The sequence below is a fragment of the Ruditapes philippinarum genome, unplaced genomic scaffold, assembly GCF_026571515.1.
Source record: "Ruditapes philippinarum isolate M1 unplaced genomic scaffold, ASM2657151v2 ctg2313_1_1_1_1, whole genome shotgun sequence".
In the NCBI taxonomy this organism is placed as follows: domain Eukaryota; kingdom Metazoa; phylum Mollusca; class Bivalvia; order Venerida; family Veneridae; genus Ruditapes; species Ruditapes philippinarum.
In genome coordinates, this window is record NW_026863924.1 from 26,290 (window position 1) to 49,266 (window position 22,977).

A 22,977-nucleotide genomic window follows, 5' to 3' on the forward strand; every position below is an offset into this window, starting at 1 on the left:
TGCATCTGGTGTTCACTCAGTGAAATTATATTTCAATCTTACATGCAAAACAAACAAATATCCTCTATTTAATGAAATTTTAGACGGTAATTTATGTCTATATTTTGTATATTAAAGACGGATTTTTAAATAACAAATGCGTTTTAGATCTGATTTACTGTTAAATATCGCTTAAACTTTCGTTTTCAGTGATATACTGAAATAACAGCTGGTTCAGCAAAATAAGTTCTTGGTAAACGTCATCATTTCAATGACGTCACATGTTCTGTACTATATCCTTTATTCATTGCAGCTGTAACCATTGACACAAGATTTAAAGATGATTCGAATGGTGAAATCTTGTGACCAGTCACAGCGACGTCTGGCGCTTTTCCTTATTGTTGTCGTGACGTTAGAAGTGACATTAATAAGTTCAATCATCAAACATGAGCACACGCTTGCACGCAAAGACTGGAGGTCGAACAAAAACAACAAACTCTCCGAGGTAGGTCAGATGTATTCCAGCCTATTTTAATATGTAAGCTAGGCAGGGACGTGATTTGTGTAACAGAAAGGATATGATAGCTTTCATAAATTCCCACAGAGAGTATTACAATGTCGATACATTTAGGCCTATCTGCATTATTTTGCTTTATTAACGTTACATAATATAATAATAATAATTCTATTTTAAGATAACAGACGCCTCAGTAGGCTACTATTTGAAGATCGATCTAGATCTAGTCTCTGGATCTTCTATAATAATTAGATCTATAGATTCTATATCTAGAATAGATTTAGGTTTTCAGAACGAACCCAAGATAAAACAAGAGGGCCATGATGGCCCTGAAGTCGCTCACCTGTATATTGGCCCCCCGGAGCGGGGCCAGTTTAAACCCCAGGGCTTTTATTTGAACAAACTTGGTAGACACTTATTATAAGATGTTTCATTCTAAACATCTAAAGTCTAGCTCGTTGGGTTTTTAAAAGAAGATTTTAAGAAAAAATTTCTTTACACATAAATAAAATTATATTTTAAAACAATGACACCCCTGGGGCAGGGCCAGTTTTGACCCCAGGGCTTTTATTTGAACAATATTTGTAGACACTCGCTAGAATATGTTTCATGCTAAATATCTAAACTCTAGCTATTCGGTTTTTTTTCCATGAAGATTTTTAAGTTTTTGCTATACACATATAAGGAAAATCAATGTCCCCCGGGGCGGGGCCAATTTTGAACCCAGGGCTCTTATTTGAACAAACTTGGTAGACATCCATTAGAACATGTTTCATGCTAAATATCTTAGCTCTAGCTCTTTGGGTTCTGTAAAAGAAGATTTTTAAGTTTTTACTATATTCATATAGGGAAAATCAATGACCCCCTGGGGCGGGGCCAATTTTGACCCCAGGGCTCTTATTTGAACAAACTTGGTAGACATCCATTAGAACATGTTTCATGCTAAATATCTTAGCTCTAGCTCTTTGGGTTCTTTAAAAGAAGATTTTTAAGTTTTTACTATATGCATATAGGAAAAATCAATGTCCCCCTTGGGCGGGGCCAATTTTGACCCCAGGGCTTTTATTTGAACAAACTTGGTAGACACCCATTAGAAGATGTTTCATGCTAAATATCTTAGCTCTAGCTCTTTGGGTTCTTTAAAAGAAGATTTTTTAAGTTTTTACTATATACATACATGTATAGGGAAAATCAATGACCCCCTGGGGCGGGACCAATTTTGACCCCAGGGCTTTTATTTGAACAAACTTGGTACACACTCACTAGAAGATGTTTCCTGCCAAATATCTAAGCTCTAGCTCTTTGGGTTTTTTAGAAGAAGACATTTAAAGTTTTTTCTTTTGGTTGCCATGGCAACCAGAGTTCTGCATGGAATTAAATTCTTTGAACAATTTTAAAAGGTGACCACCAAAGGAACATTCCTGTGAAGTTTGGATGAAATTGGCATAGTGGTTTATGAGGAGGTGTCATTTAAAGTAAAAGTGTACGGACGACGGACGGACGGACGGACGCCGGACGAAAAGTGATCACAAAAGCTCACCCTGTCACAAAGTGACAGGTGAGCTAAAAATTGTAAGATATAGAGGATATTGAATGAGTGTAAGTTCCATACTGAATTTATTGCACGAGTTAAATAAAATTATATTATGCGAGCCTTTGGCGAGCATAATATTATTTTATTTAACAAGTGCAATAAATTCAGTATGGAACTTACACGAATTTAATATTCTATTTATCACATACCCAAAATAAAGACCGTTTAAAGTGAAATAAGAGCCATTTTTCATTGACGCGCCTATAGTATAACGCTAACATTTAGCGCTCTTTACACTATGTTTGTATAACGCTAATGACGTCACGTCAAAATATATGCACGGCCGTGCAATACCATATTTACGGAGTCGCAAAATCGGCACGGGTGTGTGATAAATAGATTTTCTAGATCTACTGTAGATCTAGATTTAGAAAAAAAATCTATATAGGTTGGTATGATGATAGTTCTAGATTTTTAATTTTATATTGATTTATCACACACCCGTGCCGATTTTGCGACTCCGTAAATATGGTATTGCACGGCCGTGCATATATTTTGACGTGACGTCATTAGCGTTATACAAACATAGTGTAAAGACGCGCTAAATGTTAGCGTTATACTATAGGCGCGTCAATGAAAAATCACTCTTATTTCACTTTAAATGGTCTTTATTTTGGGCATGTGATAAATATAATATATAATTCGTGTAAGTTCATTACTGAATTTATTGCACTCGTTGAATCAAATAATATTATGCTCGCCAGAGGCTCGCATAATATAATTTTATTCAACTCGTGCAATAAATTCAGTATTGAACTTACACTCATTCCATATCCCCTATTTATCACACACCCGTGCCGATTTTGCGACTCCGTAAATATGGTATTGCACGGCCTTGCATATATTTTGACGTGACGTCATTAGCGTTATACAAACATATTGTAAAGACGCGCTAAATTTTAGCGTTATACTATAGGCGCGTCAATGAAAAATGACTCTTATTTCAATTTAAATGGTCTTTATTTTGGGTATGTGATAAATAGAATATTAAATTCGTGTAAGTTCATTACTTAATTTATTGCACTTGTTGAATAAAATAATATTATGCTCGCCAGAGGCTCGCAAAATATAATTTTATTCAACTCGTGCAATAAATTCAGTATTGAACTTACACTCATTCAATATCCTCTATTTATTTAATATAAAGTGTTGATCAGTCTTCATTTTCACTGGTAGTGGCTTTAAAAGTCATGCTCTATTACATGACGTTATTGTACAATGATGTTACAATTGCAATGAGCTCAGCGTGACGTCATGTACGTAATGACGTTACAACTATAGCTACGATAAAACCATACTGGTAGTGAAAACGGCTACGAACTTCTGGAATGCTTTTAGAAAGAAAAAAAAATTAATTAGAGTTACCAAATCTTTAATTTTGTATTTTAGTTTTTATTAAAGGAAAATGGCAACAAAGCAAGGGCCAGGAGCTCGAGGAAATCACCGGACAACCTCCCATTTCACGCTCGGAAACGACGAATGGAAGGTGATGCCAACGTACACAAGTGATTATTCTTTTGTTCATACATTCCCAACTATCAGAACAAAGAAAAGTGTTGAACAACCGTGTGCAGAGGTAAGGAATTGAATGTACATGTATATTTTATCATAGTTTTTATATTTCATTAGATCAGCGACAGTGAAAATATGTGGCATTAAAGCAAGCAGTTAGCTTATAATAGGGCCTACAATAAGCATTGAAAAGTGTTTTCTGTAAGTGGCTAAAAGGTAATTTGCTATGTGAACACAGAAATTAAGGAAAACAGCTGTAGGCATATAAACAATTATTTTCTGAATCAGCCAAAATAATTGTCACTAGAAAAACTATCAAATTTTATCAAAAATACCGATATTTAGAATTAAACGGTTAAAAGTTTGAAATGGCGCTGTGAAAAAAAATGCCTTCAAAGAAGATAAAAGAAAGTTCTTGTTCATATATATTAGGTTATACCTCCGGCTACCAATGCTTTAGAGGAAGGGAAGTGGTACTCGTCAACGATGCGAGACTTTGCGGAATTTGGCCAGCTTTCACGAAGGAACGCATATGAAGCCAGTAAGTCATCATGCAAAAGAAACAAAGATTTACAAACATCGGAACTTGGACTTCTCCAGGAAGATTCCAGGTTTCCTGTGACAACCATGTACCGTGCTCAGATGCCAAAATGTACCACAGCTAGGCAGGTACTGTTCAAAACAAACCAAAAACCATCGTAAGTTAGACTCACTTGATATCTTGTTCTTCAATTAACCGTCAAACTGCGGATTGGCAGTGATTTTCATGACCACTTTGCTCTATATTAATAAATATTTAAGACTTTAAGTTTAAATTATTGGGTTTTACCTTTTAAAAAAACCTTACATACACAGATTTATATAAGATATAGCGTAGAAAGAGACAAGTCGACACTTTATATGTTGAGTTTGCTTAAGGACCACTCGGTCAAGACTTTAATTTCAGTATATCATCATATGACGGCATTATTTTGAATTACAAATATAATCGGTAAGAACGAGTACCTTTTTTTCCCTTTCAGATCTGCAAAGACTAACAACTTTGTTACGGAGGCCCAGTATGCTTTCCAGTGGCCAATTTCAGATCGCGTAAAACTACCAATGCATGTTCGAAACCCTTCATCTCTCATATGATCTAAACAGTATTTTTTCTTTTGTATTTTTTTTATATTATTTTTAATATTTATTAATAAACTAAGTGTGTGTAATAACTTGTTGTTTTTTCTACATTTTACTACTATACAGAGCGTTATATATATATATCTGAATATGACATGAAATATGGATAAATAGAGAGTAGAGGTTGGTCGTCTTCTCTCATTTACAAGAGCGAATAGGTCACGTGGAGAAATAGTACTTGTTATTCCCTACAAAGCATTTGTTTTTACGTTACGTTAAATTATTAACATAAGGACAGTAACTAACGTTTTATCCGTGTAAATGGAAAATGTCAGCAGATCCCGTTTTGCAAGTGTTCTTTAATTCATATAAGTTGCAACTGGAAGTCCTCTAGGTATTTCTCAGGACCAACCCTCCACGACATGGACTTTCATGACATCATAATTGCTATGATATCTTAATTTGGTAGATCTACGTCCACGTTAGGGGTTTGAAAAATCGAGTTTTCAATTAAATCTAGAAGCAGACACAAAATGCCAGTTTCCCTTACCTAGAACTACATTAACAAAGAGCAGTCTTTTTTATTGGGTTTTACGCACCAACACAGTAAAGGTCATATGGCGACTTTCCAACTTTACTGGTAGAAGAAGACCTCTAGTACTCCTTTATGCATCATTTCAGGCATCCGAGATGAACCATTAACTTTCCATAAGCTAGTTGAATAGCTTCCTTACATAAAAGAATCCAAAGTCCATCGTTGGATACAACACACAGCGCAGAAAGTTTACATTGATAGCCAAGTACTAGTTGGTTCAAGGAAAGAATTTGAGTTTGTCTATAAGCTTTAAATTACCCACGCAATCAAACTAAAATACATTATGTGCATATTTAAGTATATATGATTTATCAGCTTCTATATACATGTATATATGAACATGGATTTTTTTTATCATTTTTATCTTACAGATATATAAATGCAGCAGTCTGAATTGTTTAATCAAAAACATTATTTTAAGTTATAGTGTCACCGTCATGGCCATAGGTAATCCAACTGATAACAGAATTTCATCCAAAGGGAGACAACTAAGTAAAAGATTCAATTTGATACAATTTATATATGGTAGCCTACTTACAGTTTCTCTACCTGGAACTTTCTTATACTAGTATTAAATTGATGCTTAAATAAAGGAGCTAACAGAATCTAGAAAAATCATGGGTAAACCATGTTCACAGAAACTCAAAAGTGTATTTATAAAGAAAACACCAAACGAATGAAATCAAACACCAATGCATAAAGAATTGTAACACTTGCTTAGTACGGACTTATTTGACAACAAAAGCAATAACTTGCATTTTACAATCAATCTTTATTTTAACTCTTTTCATCCATACAAGCATTACCATAATGTAACAAAAAATCTCATGAGCAAATATGCCCATGAAAAAAGAACATGATTTTCTACTCAGTTATCTTAATATAAACTTGTTTATAAATTAAGTGCATACTTTGAGTTCATCCTTCCTTATGGCTTATTAAACTCGCAACTTTTGATGGAACAAACATAAACAGTCATATTAGATGAAAAAAGTTTGATAAAAAATCTATTACATTTCACACACCATATTTTCAGCATTTCTTGGTCTAAAGTTTTAAACTATGTACAAGACTTAACAAAGTCAACACTGTTTGTTTGATGATAGATATATACAAATGTAAATGCTGCAAAAATATTCCATAAAAATGTGGGGCAGTGACGCTTTTCTCTTTCTCAGAATCTTCCACGTCTGTCACGTGACCTTGACCTTCGTCTTTCCCGGCTTCCAGATCTCCTTTTCCTCTCACGGCTACGAGAGCGACTGCGTCTTGTAGGTGGAGACCGTGACCTGTTAAAAAACATCATTTGTTTAACACATATATTAAGACAGTCTAGTTCTAAGACCCATATATCAGCCTTATCTTCTATCATACATTTCAAAATGAGGACTGAAAAAAATCTGCATGTTCACTGCAGGATAAGTAATAATGTTTTCTTTTAAAGAAACTGCTAAATTTCTTATCTCATTCAATTTTTTGTACCAGTACTTATTTCTTTCTTTGAAAGTAACTGCCAACTTTTCAACATTATTAAATCAAGAAGACCCATAGTGTTTTGCAAAATGATCTTATTACTTAAACTCCTACTTTTCTTCACTCGAAATATTAACTATATACTAGGCAAGATGCTACAAATAGCCTAGAACTTTGTAAGTTATGTTCATACAGGGTAAACAATTATTGTCTTCCTTGGTTTATATAAGATCAAACATTAGCACATTCCTAAGGCTACATCAGTACAACTCTACAACTGATCTGCTGTATGTATACTGATCAATCCTATCATATGTATAGTTGTTTCCTTCTAAATTTGGAACTGTTTATCATTTTTGTGACAATGTTATAATTCAATTGACATTATGCTCTTTTTATGACAAGCTGAGCTGAAGTTACTATATATTTCAAAAGACTGAACATTATAATGGGGATTGATCAACACTTGATATTGGAAAATGTTTAAGGTAAAATATAAATTTGCCTAAAACCTAAAAAGGCTACCCCACTCTTTTTATAAATTCAACATTATATAATATATGTAAATTCCGTTGGGTATTTACAGAAATTTCCTTGAGCCATGCAAGTTATTTTTCATTCACGCAATTATAAAATTGAAAGGAATTATGACAAAATGTTAACTAATTTTGACTTTCACTCACTACATGTAAATACCCATAGATGAGTATGTCATTTTAAGGGACAAACAAAATAATTTAGCATTATCAGACTTTATAAAGGTTTCTGACTTAGCCCTCTCCTCTATACATATGGCACTGGCAAATCATTATAGTCTCTTGCATTCTAATGGTAAAATTACATCACCATAGAAATAAAGCAACCCTGACTTACCTTCTTTTTGATCGGCGAGATCTTCCATAAAGTTCCCTTCTCAATTCTCTTGAAATAGGCTTCAAGTGCATGAAGTTGCAGAAACCACCTCGGGTACACTCTCTGAAAATGAATCAGGTTCTCCATTTATAATTGTAAAACTTTTGATTTGTAATAAAAGAGTTGTACATTCTACTTGTGATAATTCAAATAATAGATAATAATAGAACTATGTTTAAAAACAATTCAAATAATAGATAATTATAGAACTATGTTTAAAACTAGAAATGTGTCCATAGGACACGGATGCCCCCACACGCCACTGTTCTGTCAATCTTATGACTCTAGGTCAAATATTTTTTTGACTACATGTGCCACAAGTTGAAAACTAAAAATCAACAAAGGGCCATAATTCTCTTAAATTTGGTCGCAGCAAAAATTCCTTCCTTTACTACCACCTACACATTAAGGTTTATTCATCCCTGGAAGTTTAAGCAAAATCTGCCATCCGGTTTAAGAGGAGTTGCGTTCACAAAATTTCTAGATAGTATATAGTGAAAAAATCAACAAAGGGCCATAATTCTGTTAAATTTGGTCACAGCAAAAATTCCTTCCTTCACTACCATCTACACATTAAGGTTGTTCATCCCTGGTAGTTTAAGCAAAATCTGCCATCCGGTTTAAGAGGAGTTGCGTTCACAAAATTTCTACATAGTATATAGTGAAAAAATCAACAAAGGGCCATAATTCTGTTAAATTTGGTCGCAGCAAAAATTCCTTCCTTTACTACCATCTACACATTAAGGTTGTTCATCCCTGGAAGTTTAAGCAAAATCTGCCATACGGTTTAAGAGGAGTTGCTTTCACAAGATTTCGGGACGTACGGACAGACGTACGGACGGACGGTCACTCGGACGGACAAGTGCAACGCTATATGCTCCCACTCTGTGGGGGCATAAAAAATGCCATTGTTACATCACAACTCTTAACCATAGTTAAGAAAATAATACCTATACTTATTCAAAATCAAATTAATTCTTGAATGGTTTATAATGCACATATAAGATGAAATATTTTTCGATCTCAAGCTCTAAAATAAACATGATATAAAGACTGCATTATAAAACACAAATGGATTACTTTGTTTCAATCAATGTTCAAGACGCTTAATCCTAAATTCTTTTACCAATCTCAGTGTTCGAAATTAGCAGTAGTCCTATAGCCCCTGACTACTAAATTTCTCCTCGGGCTACCAAGTTTTCAAAGTAACAAGCCCGACCAGGCTACTGTATTTTCAGAACTCCAGTTTTGAACAAGTGAATCATGCTAGTGAAATGTCTTTTGGGCTAGTGAATATTCCAGTATAGTAGCCCGACCAGCCTAGTGGATTCAAATCCTAATTTCTTACACTGCAATCTATTCAATGCCACAATAAAACAAAATTCATTTTCACTGGTTATTATTTCCACAACTGATTGAACTCAAAAGTGAATGTTCTATTTTAGTTTACTCTTTCATTGATCAATCATTGCACAGAAAAAACCTCCAATTCAAATTTTGAAACCAAAATCAATTTCTCTTTATATAAGTAGTACACTTCAGTAAATTATGCAAAATAGTTTTACTGAGCAAGTCTTAAAGCAGCATGCCTCGAGATTTGTGCATATCATGTAAAATTTGAAATGTAAAATATTTTGAAGTAAAGAAAGTAATTTACTAAGTGCTTACAATCCAAGTTAATTACACAGTAAAAACATGGTGATAAATACTGCAGAATCAGTCATCAATTGACATAACATGTACATTTATTTCTTGAATATTTTAATTCTCTTCAAATCTTAGCACATTTTTCTCAAGTTTGATTTTTTTGAAATATTTTTGCTCATCTGGAGGCATGCAGTTTTCATTCCCTTCAAAAAAAAATAATTGAGCGGCGCCATGACAAAACAAACATACTAGGTTTGCAACCAGCATGGATCCAGACCAGCCTGCGCATCCGCACATTCTGGATCCATACTGTTCACTATCAGTTTCTCTTCTTGTTACAGGGTAAGTAAACACATTATGTTGGTTTTGTCATGGCGTGGCTCAATTATATTTATAATGAAATTTAAAGGTATAATATATTTTGTAAATAGTTTTACCCCATCTCATACTGTCTACAGCAAGCTTCCCTGAAATCTGTTACAGGAGAGAGTTCGGAGTGTATGGGTCGCCCGTTAAACCAACGATTGTTCAAGTCATTCACTGCCTTCTCTGCATCCTCCTCATAGCGGAACTGAAATATTTCATGTTTGTGTTTTACAATAATAAAGCAATACATTTAAAAAATAAATAAATATTTCAGTTGTTCAATGCACGCCAATTTCTCTTGCTTTACTTAATCATTTCCTTTAACGTCAAATGCTCCCTTATCAGCCAAAACTGCTTATTAGTAACCAACCATTGATTCGATGAATGTTTAATTAACTAACCAAACCATGGAGGTAAACACAAGTTTAATTTCTTCGCACCATCTATATACATGTATGAGTAAATTTTTAACTGCTAGAAACACAAGTAGTATATTTATTACCCTTTCATTGTGGTCACACAACTGCTGCTTAACTTACCTTTACATAGACATTTCCCACCAGATGGTCCCCCATGTTGTCACACACATTCATTTCCTCAATCTCTCCATACTGAAACACCATTACACTCAAATATTACATATGTACCATATCATATCCTATCATATCATACCATGTGTACCTCTCAGTAACTCAGAAATAAGACAATTATACTTTTACACATCAAAAATGGAACAAACCGTTTTATTTTCAGAAAATTATTATTAAGAATTGCACATTTTATTAAAAAGAAGTAGTTTTCCTACAACTTTGCAAATAAAGGATAATTATAGGATTCTATTTCATGGGCCATTCTGTCATATATACCTCATAATTTATCAAACATTTTTAAAGAGTCATATAAGTGACTATCACCAAAGTTCAAGTAATGTGAATACATAACAAATAGTGTTCAAAACTTCAAATAATCTTAAATAAATGATTAAACTAAAACAAGGGAAACAACTCAAGGTGAAAACAAAATCACTAATAAAGAAATACACATCAAAGTAAAACTTAAGTAAGACACAACACCTTTACAAAATGTGTACAGTAAAAACTAAAAGTGAAGAACAAAATATTTACGACAGCAACTTAATAGGGTGTAACAACATGAGACATTCAGCCAACCATGTATTTTTAGATCAATAGATCAGCATCACAAGTATTTCTTGTTATTAACATTACATATCCTTCTTACAAGCTTACCAGAAAACTACCTAGAAATTGAATTAACATTTATTTGGCCAAGCTAAAAACTTTATGCAGTTTTGTCTCAAAGATAATCCTACTGTATAAATAATTAATTTTGATAATGGTCAGTCAAACATTAATTGAAATATTTTCAGACCTGCAAATTTTTGTTTGAGAAGCCTGCACTAACTAAATAAACCCTAATATTTCGCTACCTTATTTACAAATACTTGATGCTAATAATCACAGGGGAGATTTTTCTGAAAAGGATTGTAGTCAATTGACTCAATTCCCTATTTTCAGTATTTTAAAAGCGCTTCTCACTCATTAAGTTTTGTCAATGGTAAATGGATAAATATGCAAGGCACAGATATATATCTATATCAACCATGACACAATGTAAGACTAAAATACATATCTTGTTAGTGGCAATAAAATATTAACAATTCACATTCTTACAACTTTTGTACGAGAAAAACGCCCAAATCTGCTTTTTAAGTTCAATGTTCATAAAAGGTCATAAATCTCATTAGATAATAATAATAACCCATCAATCTTCTTAATTTCAGTATTCTCTATATTTCATTTTGTTCATTTATAAACTATACTTCATTTAGTTCATTTATAAACTAAGTTGAACCACAAAAAATAACCAAGGACAGACCACATAAAACATGACAAGCTTTATTTTTTAAACAGCACTTACAAAAATTTATGTTAAGTTAGTAAAATATACATATATATATTTTTAGTATGTAACAGGGGTCGAAATAAGAAATCATATTTCTGCAAAAATTCTAAAATACTATTAATTTAAATTTATTAATTTCATCCTATAAACAAATTCAATATAGATGTCATGAATTCAATTTTAACCTATCAACAAAATTTTATACATGTATTACCCAACTTATGTTATGTTTAACCCATCTATATCAACTTAAGATTCTAACTTTAAGTTAGAAATAAAGGCAAAACAATTTTCAATCAAACAATGCCCTCATTTGTACATGTAAATAACCTCTAAATTCTTATTTCAAACCCTGGGTTATGTTTTCTATTTACCTTTTCCATTTCAACATAAATTTCTTCAAAGAACTCATCATAGTGCTGTTGGATTTCAAGTTCATCCATTTGGACTGAGGAATAGAAATAGAAGTATTGGAAATTTCCATCACAAAAACAACACATGTAACGGAATTTTCCATCACATAAGAAATAGCTAGCCAAAAAAAATCCATCAAAAAACACAGGATGCTTCTCATGCAATGGAATTTTCCTAAACATGTCAATGACCTCTTGGAAAAATAGTACCTTGGAAAATTTCCGTCACAGGATCTACAAACATGTACAAAGGAGTATGGGATATCACCATGATATTAAATTTGTAATGGAATTTTCCACAATGCAAACTGGATTTTTGGACATAAATTTCCATCAATATGAAGCAGCACAGGTAAAAAAAAGATTATTTCATTTCAATTCAAAACATGTATCTTACCTGCTTTCCATAATAATGGCTGGCTGAAAGTCAAACTGAGTTAAAGCTGTACAGAAAAGAAAATTACATCCCAGGAAAAAGTCTGTTTCAAATACAGTATCACTTTTTCTGCTTGTTTTTGAAAATATCAAAACAAAACATAAAAGCATTGCCATTTCTACTTTTATTTAACTAAACTCAAAAATCTATTTACTGTGACTAATATGTTTATTTCAAATGATCTGCTAATTGCATCAACATGTGAAGAAGAAACTGTTTTCTACCCAATGTACATCTAATTTGATATCAAACAAGACACTAAAAGTAATACTGAAGATTGTCACAGACTTTTTACATCAAACTACATAGACTGACTGACAAACCTTGTCCTCAAGTTCAGTGAAGACTTCTTCAAAGAAGTCATCAAAAGCTTGCTGAGCCTCTACCTCATCCATAGTAACTGAAATATAACACTTTCTCAAACCATGCCCACATATTAAGAACTAATGAATTAAAGGTTTTTTTAACCAAACTTTTCCATGGGTGGAACATATCTTGCCTTCTTTTTTAAAACTTTCTTTTATGTGTTGTTTTAAATGCATAAAATAGTCAAAATACTGTGATTTCAGTAGGATTTTTGTTCTTTAATGTGTGAAATAGCTTTGTTAGATACAAATCAATATACACAGTAACAAGTTACTTTGCTTAGTACCACAGAAATAACAAGGACAAAATGTATTGTGGTAACATTTAAAAAAAACTCTGAATAAAGGGAAAAATACTAACTACAAAACAAAATAGACAATCATGTAACACTAAACCAAAGAGAGAAGTCTCACCATAAAAAAGATTATTAAATTTTCTTCCCTCTAAAGTTAACTAATATGATACTAAAAGTATCCCTAGAGTCAAGTTAGACTAAAAGAATTATACTTTAAAGTTTTACACATGAGAATTATAATTTATATTTTAAAGTTTTACACACAATGATTATAAAATGCAAAACAAACTCAATTCCCACAAAATAACACAATGTACATAACAGATGTATGTACTAAACTGAAAGTACAGAGAACTAAAAGATAAGAAACCTGTAACTTGTATATAAAAATTTTTTATGAAGATAAGAGGCATATGTTTTGTGATTCTTAGAAAAACAAACAAACTTGCATGCATTTTAAATGACCTACAGGTATATCAATCATAAACATTGTCTCTGCATGATAACAGTTACTGTAAAACCAAAAACACATAATACAAAATCAATAATAGAATAAAATAAATCACATTTTAAACAGCCTTGATCACATCAAAAATAACAAATATAAGGCTGATAAATACAAATTATTTTGTAACACAGCTGAGCAAATTATAACCTTTGACAATTTTGAAACCCACATTTTCTGTAAATGCAATATTTACTTTACAGTACTCAGAAATTACAGCCATTTGATCATGAAGACTGGTTTTTACTTCAAAATACAATTTTCAGTTTTTATGCTACTATTTACAATATAATATTTGAAAATATTTCTAGATTAAGATTCTGTTAATTATGATATACTGTGTGTGATTGAAGAAGGAAAATAGTCAAAATACCCTAGCCAATGAATACGGCTACTGCTCACTCCATCACCCCATTATCAATTTATCTTATCAATTTCTCTTATACTTCTTAAATCTTTCGAACTTAATAGGAAGGATAAATTCTTTTCTGATAGTGTCAAAGTAAAATGTGGCCAATATAATATTTAATGTCTTCTTTAATAGAACTTAATACAGTTGGAGTTAAATTTGAATAGAATGCACACTTATGTCTAAAGTGCTAGTTCCTTATTTCAGAATCATACACAACATAAAAATTAAAATATATACAAAATACATACTGTGAGATCCATCAGCTGTAAGTGCTGCATTCTGTGGGTTTAAATACAAGTTCTGTAGTAACACAGTCTGAAAACACACAAAACATATAAGTATTTCCCATTGCTTTGGGAATGGTCATTATGGTACTGGTACTGAACAAATTGGGGTAAATGCTTTTTTTGGACTCAAGTTGGGAATTGTGCATAATACCCCAGGTATTTATGGGATATTTTTTGTGAGAATTATGCACAATATACACTTAAAGACCATGTTTTATTAACAATAAGACCCTGGTCCCAGTCTCAAAATGCTAACTAGAGCCCTTTAATGTCAAGTTGTAACTACATGTAAAACGCTAGAAGTACAAAATAAACTAGGTATGAATATCACTCATTGGGATATTACTTTTAAAAGTTACACATGTACTTGGTTTATCACATATATCACTTATCAATATGGAAGCATCCACTGTTTTTGAATATGACTGGTAAGTAATAGTTACCGTACGAGGAATAGGTCTGCATAGTATTTACAGACCCGGGTGGCGATTTGAAGACCGAGAGAGCGTAGCGATCGAGGTTTTTAAAAGGCCACCGGGTCTGTAAATACTATGCAGACCTATTCCGAGTGCGGTAACTATCTTACCTACATGCTCTTTTGATTTTCTATCCATACATCAGTTTTTAGCTCAGTATTTATTAATATTACTCACAAGAAACATATTACTTATGTACTTTATCATGTTTAAGAAAGCATTCCAAAGCCAAGCAAAGATACCACCCGCTACGCTCTTGTAATTCATTCGTTCACAAATCAGGTGTTATTTGAATATTCTCGTGATTTTCGTGGGGTTTCATTAGGTAATGTACTTGTTGAGTTGAGTCACAGAAAATGAAAACAGAATTTGTCGAGTAGGGAAAGGTAAGATCATTATTTTGATATGTGAATACATAACATATTAATAATATAAACAAATACTGAGGAAGATAAAAATGTTTTCTAATCATAAAAACGGAACACTTTATCTTTATATATAATCATGGTAAAAAGATGATCAGGCTATTTCTTATATACATGTAATTAAAATATACGATTTTTTCAAAGGAAAGTACAAGACGGGGTTCTATGAATAAATATTAGTAATACATGTAGTTACACCGTTATGTAAGTTGGGTTTTGTTGTTGTTGTTTTTTATGATGGCTGTTTTTAAATGTTCTTAGAATTTCATCCATGTTTGGAAGAATTTTCTTTCCGTGTATTATTAATTAGCATCATCCGTTATTAGACCGCATGTAAGCACGCGGTCTAGAATGGAAGCGCAAGTCGTATTCTTGGTACAGGTATACAAAATCCAAATTGTAATGTAAAAATAACTGGGAAAAAATGAGAAAAAAGGTCTTATACTTAAGATGAACTATACTCTCACTGAAAGTAATATTTTGGAAAAAGGAAAGATGCAGAAGTTGACTTTGATTCGATATGCACCAATAATATAATCGTCGTATATATCCTATAATGCAGAATTGTTAAAATAATGCAGGATTGTGCAAATTCAGACATAGTTGTGGAAATAAATACCGAAAACTAGTATCTTATGAATATATATAGTTCGGCAAATGTGTTAGGTATACCGAAAAGCAAACTTTAAAGAAAGGCTTAATGTGCGTTGTTATACTCATTAATATCGGCGAAACACAAAACTTTAACGCCAGAACAGTAGCCAGTTCGTTTTTCTCACAAATAATCTGGAATATAAGTTATGAGGGTACTTACAGCCATATACGCTAATTTATTTCGATTAACCTTTGAAATATATATCGACCCTTTTTCCTATTCAAAGTGGTCATTATCCCCCCCCTCCCCCACAATTTAGCGTTATTTTACGGTGAATATTGTGTACTGTAATGCACGAGTTTCTCGGCTTCACATAGTTTCTATTGTATAGAGAACAATAGAACAATAACCGGTCGGTATCTATTTGCAGACCTGTTAACCGGTCGGTAAGTGATTTACTAGACCGCTTTTAACAAAGGAGCCGGTAGGTAATAGCTCTTACTGAGCTTAAAATGGTAGTATAACATCTCATGAAGAAAATACCTGACTGAAAGTAGGTTTATTATGTAGTCTTGAACATCTTTCACCGTGACGACATGCACCGATCTTGAAGTAAAAGGAGCAGTTTACTCTGAAAAACAAGATTGCATTTGAGAAAAATGCTATGCCACCGCATTAATACAACACTAAATAGTAGTGTAGGAACAGATTTTCTTTGTTTCTATACAATTTTGAAGATTGTCATAATGCATAGATCCCTGACCTATCTAATTCTTATTATCAGATTAGTGGTTAAATCTGTTGTTAACTCAATAAAAGATTAGAGTAGGAATATATCAATGCACTTGAGTCTAGTGAATTTGGTGGTGAAGGTCATATTTCACACAGCCTAAATTTCATGACTACATCAAAGGACAACATAGTAAGACACTTTGTCAAAATCTAGGTCAGCTGAAATCAAAGTTCACTTAACATCTTAATCTGTACACATGGTTCAAATTTCATAGCTGTACATCAAAGGACAAGAAAGTAGGTCACATCATCAAAATCTAGTTCACCTGATATCAAAGTTCAATTTTACAACTAAAACTGTGCACATGGTCAAAATTTCATTGCTGTACATTAAAGGACAAGAAAGTAGGTCACTTATCCCTTGGGCAAGGCAAAATTTTGGACCCAAGGGTTTAATTCAAAACAATCTTGATACAGGTCCACCAAACAACATTTCAAGTCAAATATCTAAGCTGTAGCTTTCTCCTATTCAGAAAAGATTTGTTTTATTTTCTGTTTTTACTATGTGAACATAATGAGAATCACTGCCCCTGGGCAGGGCCAATTTTAACACTAGGGGCATAATTAAAACAACTTTAGTAGAGAACTCATAGAATATATTATAGAGCAAACATCAAAGCTCTATGCCTTGTACCTTCAGACAAAAATATTTCTTTTTTTTTTTTACTATATGTACATAGTAAAAATCAATGACTCCTGGGGGTGGGGCCAATTTTGACCCCAGGGCTATAATGTGTACAATCTTGCTAGAGGTTCACTACATAATGTTTCATGCAAAATATCTTAACTCTAGCCTTTGTAAATTTAGAGAAGGTGATTTTTTAAGTTTTTACTATATACATATAAGGAAAACCTATGGCCCATGGGGCGGGGCTAATTTTGACACAAGAGGCAAAATTTGAACAACTTTGGTAGAGTACCTATAGATGATATCATTTAACAAATATTCAAGCTCTAAGCCTTGTACCTTCAGACAATAAGATTTTTTTATTTTTTACTATATGTATATATTGAAAATCAATGACCCCGGGGCAGGGGCAATTTTGACCCCAGGGCTATAATTTGAACAATCTTGCTAGAAGTTCACTTCACAATGTTTCATGCAAAATATCTAACCTCTAGCATTTGCTAGAAGAAATTTTTTTACTATAAAGTTTTTTCTATATACATATAAGGAAAACCAATGACCCCAGGGGCAGGGCCGATTTTGACCCCAGGGCTATAATTTGAACAATCTGAGTAGAGGTCTACCAGACAATGCCTTATGCAAAATATCTAAGCTCTAGGCCTTTTGGGTCTTTACAAGAAGGTATTTTAAGTTTTTACTATATGTACATATAGTGAAAATCAATGACCCCCGGGGCGGAGCTGATTTTGACCCCAGGGCTATAATTTGAACAATCTTGGTAAGGGTCTATCAGAAAATGCCTTATGCAAAATATCTAAGCTCTAGGCCTTTTGGGTCTCTACAAGAAGTTATTTTAAGTTTTTACTATATGTACATATAGTGAAAATCAATGACCCCCGGGGCTGGGCCGATTTTGACCCCAGGGTTATTATTTGAATAATCTTGGTAGAGGTCTACCAGACAATGCCTTATGCAAAATATCTAAGCTCTAGGCCTTTTGGGTCTTTACAAGAAGTTATTTTAAGTTTTTACTATATGTACATATAGTGAAAATCAATGACCCCCGGGGCGGGGCCGATTTTGACCCCAGGGTTATAATTTGAACAATCTTGGTAGAGGTCTACCAGACAATGCCTTATGCAAAATATCTAAGCTCTATGCCTTTTGGGTCTTTACAAGAAGATTTTTTAAATTTATTCTTATAATTCCTTTTGGTTGCCATGGCAACCAGATTTCTGCATGGAATGAAATTCTTTGAACAACTTTGGAAGCCCTTCACCCAAGGATCAATCCTGCCAAGTTTGGTTGAAATTGGACAAGTGGTTTTTCACAAGAAGATTTTTTAAGTTCACTATATAATCTATATACACACACACACACACACACACACACACACACACACACACACAAACAAACACACAGGTGAATCGCTATATGCCACCGCATCGCAGATGCTGCGGTGGCATAAAAAAGAAAGAATAAGAAAATAAATAATTATAACATTGAAATGATTGGCATTAATCTGAACATTTAATCATTATAAATGGCCGAAACATCATCCACAAAATTATTTCAGAAAACAATATATTTTATGTGAAAATGTCATTTCATCTTTTTTTATATTATTGAAAAAATAAATGCTATACTGGCATGCGAGCAGTTCCCGTACAGAAGCAGTACCCGTATTTTTCATTTAAACGCTTGATTTTTACTTGCAGACTTCATAAATTCATTTCAAATCAAGCAGATACATACACGAGACAAAATCTAAGTGTCAGTTCGGCAATACGTATAAAAAGTCTCATTTTAAATCACTTTCACCTGTGCGTTGTCAAAACGTGACCTTGTTTTCTCTGGGGGATTCCGTCCTTGCGCGCATGCGCAGAAATACTTACACGTGAGCTATGTTAAAAGGTTTTCCGAAAATACCAACTGTTTACAGATAAGTGGGCAATGTGATGAAAACTTGTTTAATTATCAGAATTTTGACCAATATTACTATATAAAATAATTTTATGGCTTTAATGCGTAAAATAGCATGCATACAAGCATGCCATCGCATGTGAATGCGTTGGGGTAACGGTACCGGGTAATAGATACACGCGTTTAGTTTACTTTCTATTTCCTGAATTACATCTATTTATCTCTTAGAAAATGGTCTGTTCAACAATTATAAATGAAAAATAGGTCCGATATGATAAAATTGTATAATTATAATGGGTTAAATTTTATGTACGGGAACTACTTCTCTTCATACAAAATAATGGATAATTTCGGTACCCCATATGAGGCCTCATAACTAAGGGTTATTCTATGTTTAGAACATGATGGAATTCCCATGATTTGTTTGACGAGCCGAATATTGATGTGTAACATGCAAATTTTGGTGAGTGAGCGTAATAAAAAATAATGTTTAAGTAACTACGATTTTTGTACGGGAACTGCTCGCATGCCAGTACAGTGTGGATAGGCTAGCCATACTCTTATGCACAACTAGATTTTATGGCTATCAGTATCGACCCTTAAAGCCAGCAAGTTCCTAAAGCTAGTAAAGGAAAATATTACATTTATAATTAGTTCTGGCTTCCAATCCAAAGATTTTTCTTGTGAAAAAAAAATAGTAACAAGTGATTTACAATAAGGTAAACAACTGTGAAAATAACAGTTTCACTCTCAGTTTTCTCGAAAGATTTGTGGTCAACCCCAGAGTTTGCAAATTTGCAAACACTCCATGTCCGGTCTTCCACATTATACAACACTGTCTGATGGTTCCCCAAAAACTACAATGTGCCCAAAACTCGGGAATTATATGACCAGGGAGGAATAACTATAGTTTCCCCTTCTAAATATTTTGCAATCTACATGTTTTCTATTTGTTTATTTAGTTGTTTTTTACGGGAAAATGATGTCAACGAAAATGAAAGTGTAAATACTTGACAAATATCACATGGGAATGTTGTCATCATCACTATTTTAATCCAACATCAAGTGCGACTAAATAAAATTACAAATCCATGTTTGTAGGTTGTTTTTTTCTTGAAAACTCATAGATCTCTTATTATTTTATTATTACTAACAAGTTCAAAGACCACCAGCCCATTTATATGGAATTGATAAAACTTGGTTAGTTACCATTAAATGATTGCGGACATAGGAAAAGGAGATGACAACGATGATATGACAATAGTCGCGCTTGTTCATTATTTTCATCCGAGCTATTTTTCTTTCTTTAGCCTCTCAAAGAATACGTTTGTCCTTAAAATCCTGGAAGATATTGTTAGTGTATTGCGATACTTTTCCGCTATATCGATACATCGGGAGGTGAAATATGTATTGCATGGCAATATATCTGAATTTGTTATTTCATTACAATGCATACATCGAGGACAGGACAGACCGCGATGCATCGATCCATCGATGAATCGTTACACCTCTACCTAGTGGTGAATTTTTTACCTGTCGGAAACTATAAGGGAGTTTATGTTCACAACAAATTTTCTGTATGTCCATCCTTAGCTTATCAACAGATTATACATAGCTTTATCAAGGTATACTTCACTTTACTTCATGGTATGCTAGATGAATAAATATGAGCATCATCTATCAGATTCCTGGCTCGATTATGGACCTTTTCGGTGTTAACAGTTTTATGTAAATTGGCTAACTTGTTATCCAATCGCTACTCTGAGAAATACATAGTCACTGGTTGACCTGGTTTGCACAAAAGAACACGTGCTTATGTTTGTGAGCAGTTGACCTAGCAATGAATGGAAAAGGTGTGGCTAAATGTTCCGCTACGAAAAACCGGAAAGGTCCATTGGTTGACTTTCCCTACGGGTCTGTCTTCAGCGTTCTGTCATATTTTATAAACTGGTACGCTGAAGACATTATGCTAAATATTTATAATTAATGACCAAAGAACCCCCAAAAAACAACAAGTTAACCAAAACAGTGATAATTTGAATGGAAGAATTTTTTTTATCTTACATTTTGACTTCAGCCCTTAACCACTGTACATGTTTCTTTTTTACAATAAAAACATATGAATCTGACGAGTGATACAATATTTTTTGTGCGCACTTATTTCATGGGTTCGAACGAACTTGTGTACAAATCAGGGAATACCAAAACGTTTTCTGAACGACATGAACAAAGACAATAGAAAGCCATAAATGATGAAAAATGAAAGTTCGATCTATAAAAAATGCTTTAACTGTGAGAAAGTCATGGAAGCAAACGAATAATTTATGTTATTACTTGTCTTTTTCTGTTCCGAAAATCGATGCGAGATACTCGGCCATTCTTCTTTATTATGTGAACTACGTCATCAAATCGTGTGACGATGTACTTAAAAGATACGAAAAGAACATTTCTATACGAAAAGACAGTGATCTCTTGTTTTGTACCGATAAGTAGAATGAAAATCAAAGGGCTGCAGCTCTATGGTATTTTCTGATCTTTGCAATCTAAATCATACTGACTATCTGTATGTACTTTCCTGTATAAGTTTATTTTTATATACTATAATTCATCTTACGCAGCGACAGCGTTTTGATTTTCTTCTGTAATAGTGCCGGTTTATTATCAGTGGTTCAAGCTGATTCGAGCCCAACACTCAGTGGCGCTCTGGACAGACTTAAAATATAAATGGCCAAATTACTATACGGACGACACGTGATCACAAATATATCTTTAAACGGCACTTTACCCAGGTTCTCTGAACTCTTAATTGCCAACCAGTGGCTAGGATGGTGGTGTAGGACGCTACCTTTAATTTACTCTTATTAAGAAAGTACAACACAAGACTTTATAAATTTAACATTACGAGATTTATTCAAACGATAATCATAGACTCATTTAAACGACAATCGTATAATTTATTTACCAAAAGTATGAATAAGACTATATATTTAAGCAGAATCTACCAACAACGAGTTATTTATTTAAAAAGAATTTCTAAGTATTTATTAATAAGTATAGCCTAAATTCTCAAATCATATAGATTTCAAAGAGTCAAAACTATTAAGTTTTGAAAGAGTGCCAAAGCTCTAAAGCTTTGAAGTGAACTGACCTGTCGGCCAGCTCCCAAGACAAGATATATAGAAATTCACCCGGTATTTATACACTTTTGGTAGTCATGGCAATGCTTAACTATAAGATTGATTGGTCAAAATTACTCATAACAAGTTCTAAACTAATCGAATGATTTCAATCAAGTCGACCAATGAAAAATATAGAATAGAACCAAAAGCACCAATCAAATTAACTCTAACAAATAGGGTACGGAAAATAAGCGAAAAGGAGAACGTTTACTAAAATGCAGCCCTATTACACTTCTATAACAGTTTGAGATTGATACATATGGAATTTTGCATGAAAAAAATAGAATTGCCTCGACTAGGATTTGAACCATATGCTTCTCACACCCTCAACGAGACCGCTTACCTCTGCACCACGGCGAAGTTATACATATGTACCTTGAATAAAAACGAATACATTATGTAATTCTAAATTGAGAATTTCCATTTCGTGTTTGTAATCCTTATTAATTTCGAAGTATTTTGTTCACGATAAACGTGTTGTTTAACACTGATGAAAATAATTTAGCGAAAATCTTCTCGCCAAAACAGTCCGACATGTATATATTCTACTACTCGACAGTCAGATTTATTTGTGTACTATGCTCTGGAGTATTCGGTAATCGGCATAG

General features: G+C 33.2%; 2 protein-coding genes across 5 annotated transcripts; one reads left to right on the forward strand and one right to left on the reverse strand.

The window, feature by feature from the left end:
- Nucleotides 1–287: 287 nt before the first annotated feature.
- On the forward strand, nt 288–4,813 carry LOC132723848 (uncharacterized). 3 transcript variants are annotated; one of them, XM_060708648.1, is made up of 4 exons: nt 288–484; nt 3,480–3,666; nt 4,035–4,300; nt 4,625–4,813. In XM_060708648.1, exons 2-4 carry the CDS (start codon nt 3,496–3,498, stop codon nt 4,734–4,736), a joined length of 549 nt encoding a protein of 182 aa, XP_060564631.1. In that variant the 5' UTR covers nt 288–484; nt 3,480–3,495; the 3' UTR covers nt 4,737–4,813. The 3 variants fall into 3 exon arrangements, with proteins under 3 accessions (XP_060564631.1, XP_060564632.1, XP_060564630.1); XM_060708649.1 differs by lacking the exon at nt 288–484 and having other exon boundaries at nt 3,358–3,666; nt 4,035–4,271; XM_060708647.1 differs by lacking the exon at nt 288–484 and having other exon boundaries at nt 3,359–3,666.
- Nucleotides 4,814–6,068: 1,255 nt separating this feature from the next.
- On the reverse strand, nt 6,069–21,663 carry LOC132723849 (splicing factor U2AF 35 kDa subunit-like). 2 transcript variants are annotated; one of them, XM_060708650.1, is made up of 8 exons: nt 21,525–21,663; nt 16,391–16,478; nt 14,313–14,379; nt 12,810–12,886; nt 10,254–10,325; nt 9,786–9,919; nt 7,663–7,764; nt 6,069–6,605 (listed from the first exon to the last, which is right to left on the reverse strand). In XM_060708650.1, the coding sequence occupies exons 1-8, from the start codon at nt 21,566–21,568 to the stop codon at nt 6,491–6,493; spliced, it is 699 nt and encodes a 232-aa protein (XP_060564633.1). In that variant the 5' UTR covers nt 21,569–21,663; the 3' UTR covers nt 6,069–6,490. The 2 variants fall into 2 exon arrangements, with proteins under 2 accessions (XP_060564633.1, XP_060564634.1); XM_060708651.1 differs by lacking the exon at nt 12,810–12,886 and adding an exon at nt 12,012–12,085 and having other exon boundaries at nt 21,525–21,662.
- Between the last annotated feature and the right edge of the window lie 1,314 nt (nt 21,664–22,977).

Excerpts from the sequence above, each read along its gene's own strand:
- LOC132723848 (XM_060708648.1), top strand. The coding sequence starts at position 3,496 with ATGGCAACAAAGCAAGGGCCAGGAGCTCGAGGAAATCACCGGACAACC. Across the intron at positions 3,667-4,034 it reads TTGAACAACCGTGTGCAGAG|GTTATACCTCCGGCTACCAA; the intron begins GTAAGGAATTGA and ends CATATATATTAG. Across the intron at positions 4,301-4,624 it reads AAAACAAACCAAAAACCATC|ATCTGCAAAGACTAACAACT; the intron begins GTAAGTTAGACT and ends TTTCCCTTTCAG.
- LOC132723849 (XM_060708650.1), bottom strand. The coding sequence starts at position 21,568 with ATGGCCGAGTATCTCGCATCGATTTTCGGAACAGAAAAAGACAA. Across the intron at positions 16,479-21,524 it reads TTCGGAACAGAAAAAGACAA|AGTAAACTGCTCCTTTTACT; the intron begins GTAATAACATAA and ends CTTGTTTTTCAG. Across the intron at positions 9,920-10,253 it reads TGGGAAATGTCTATGTAAAG|TTCCGCTATGAGGAGGATGC; the intron begins GTAAGTTAAGCA and ends GAAATATTTCAG.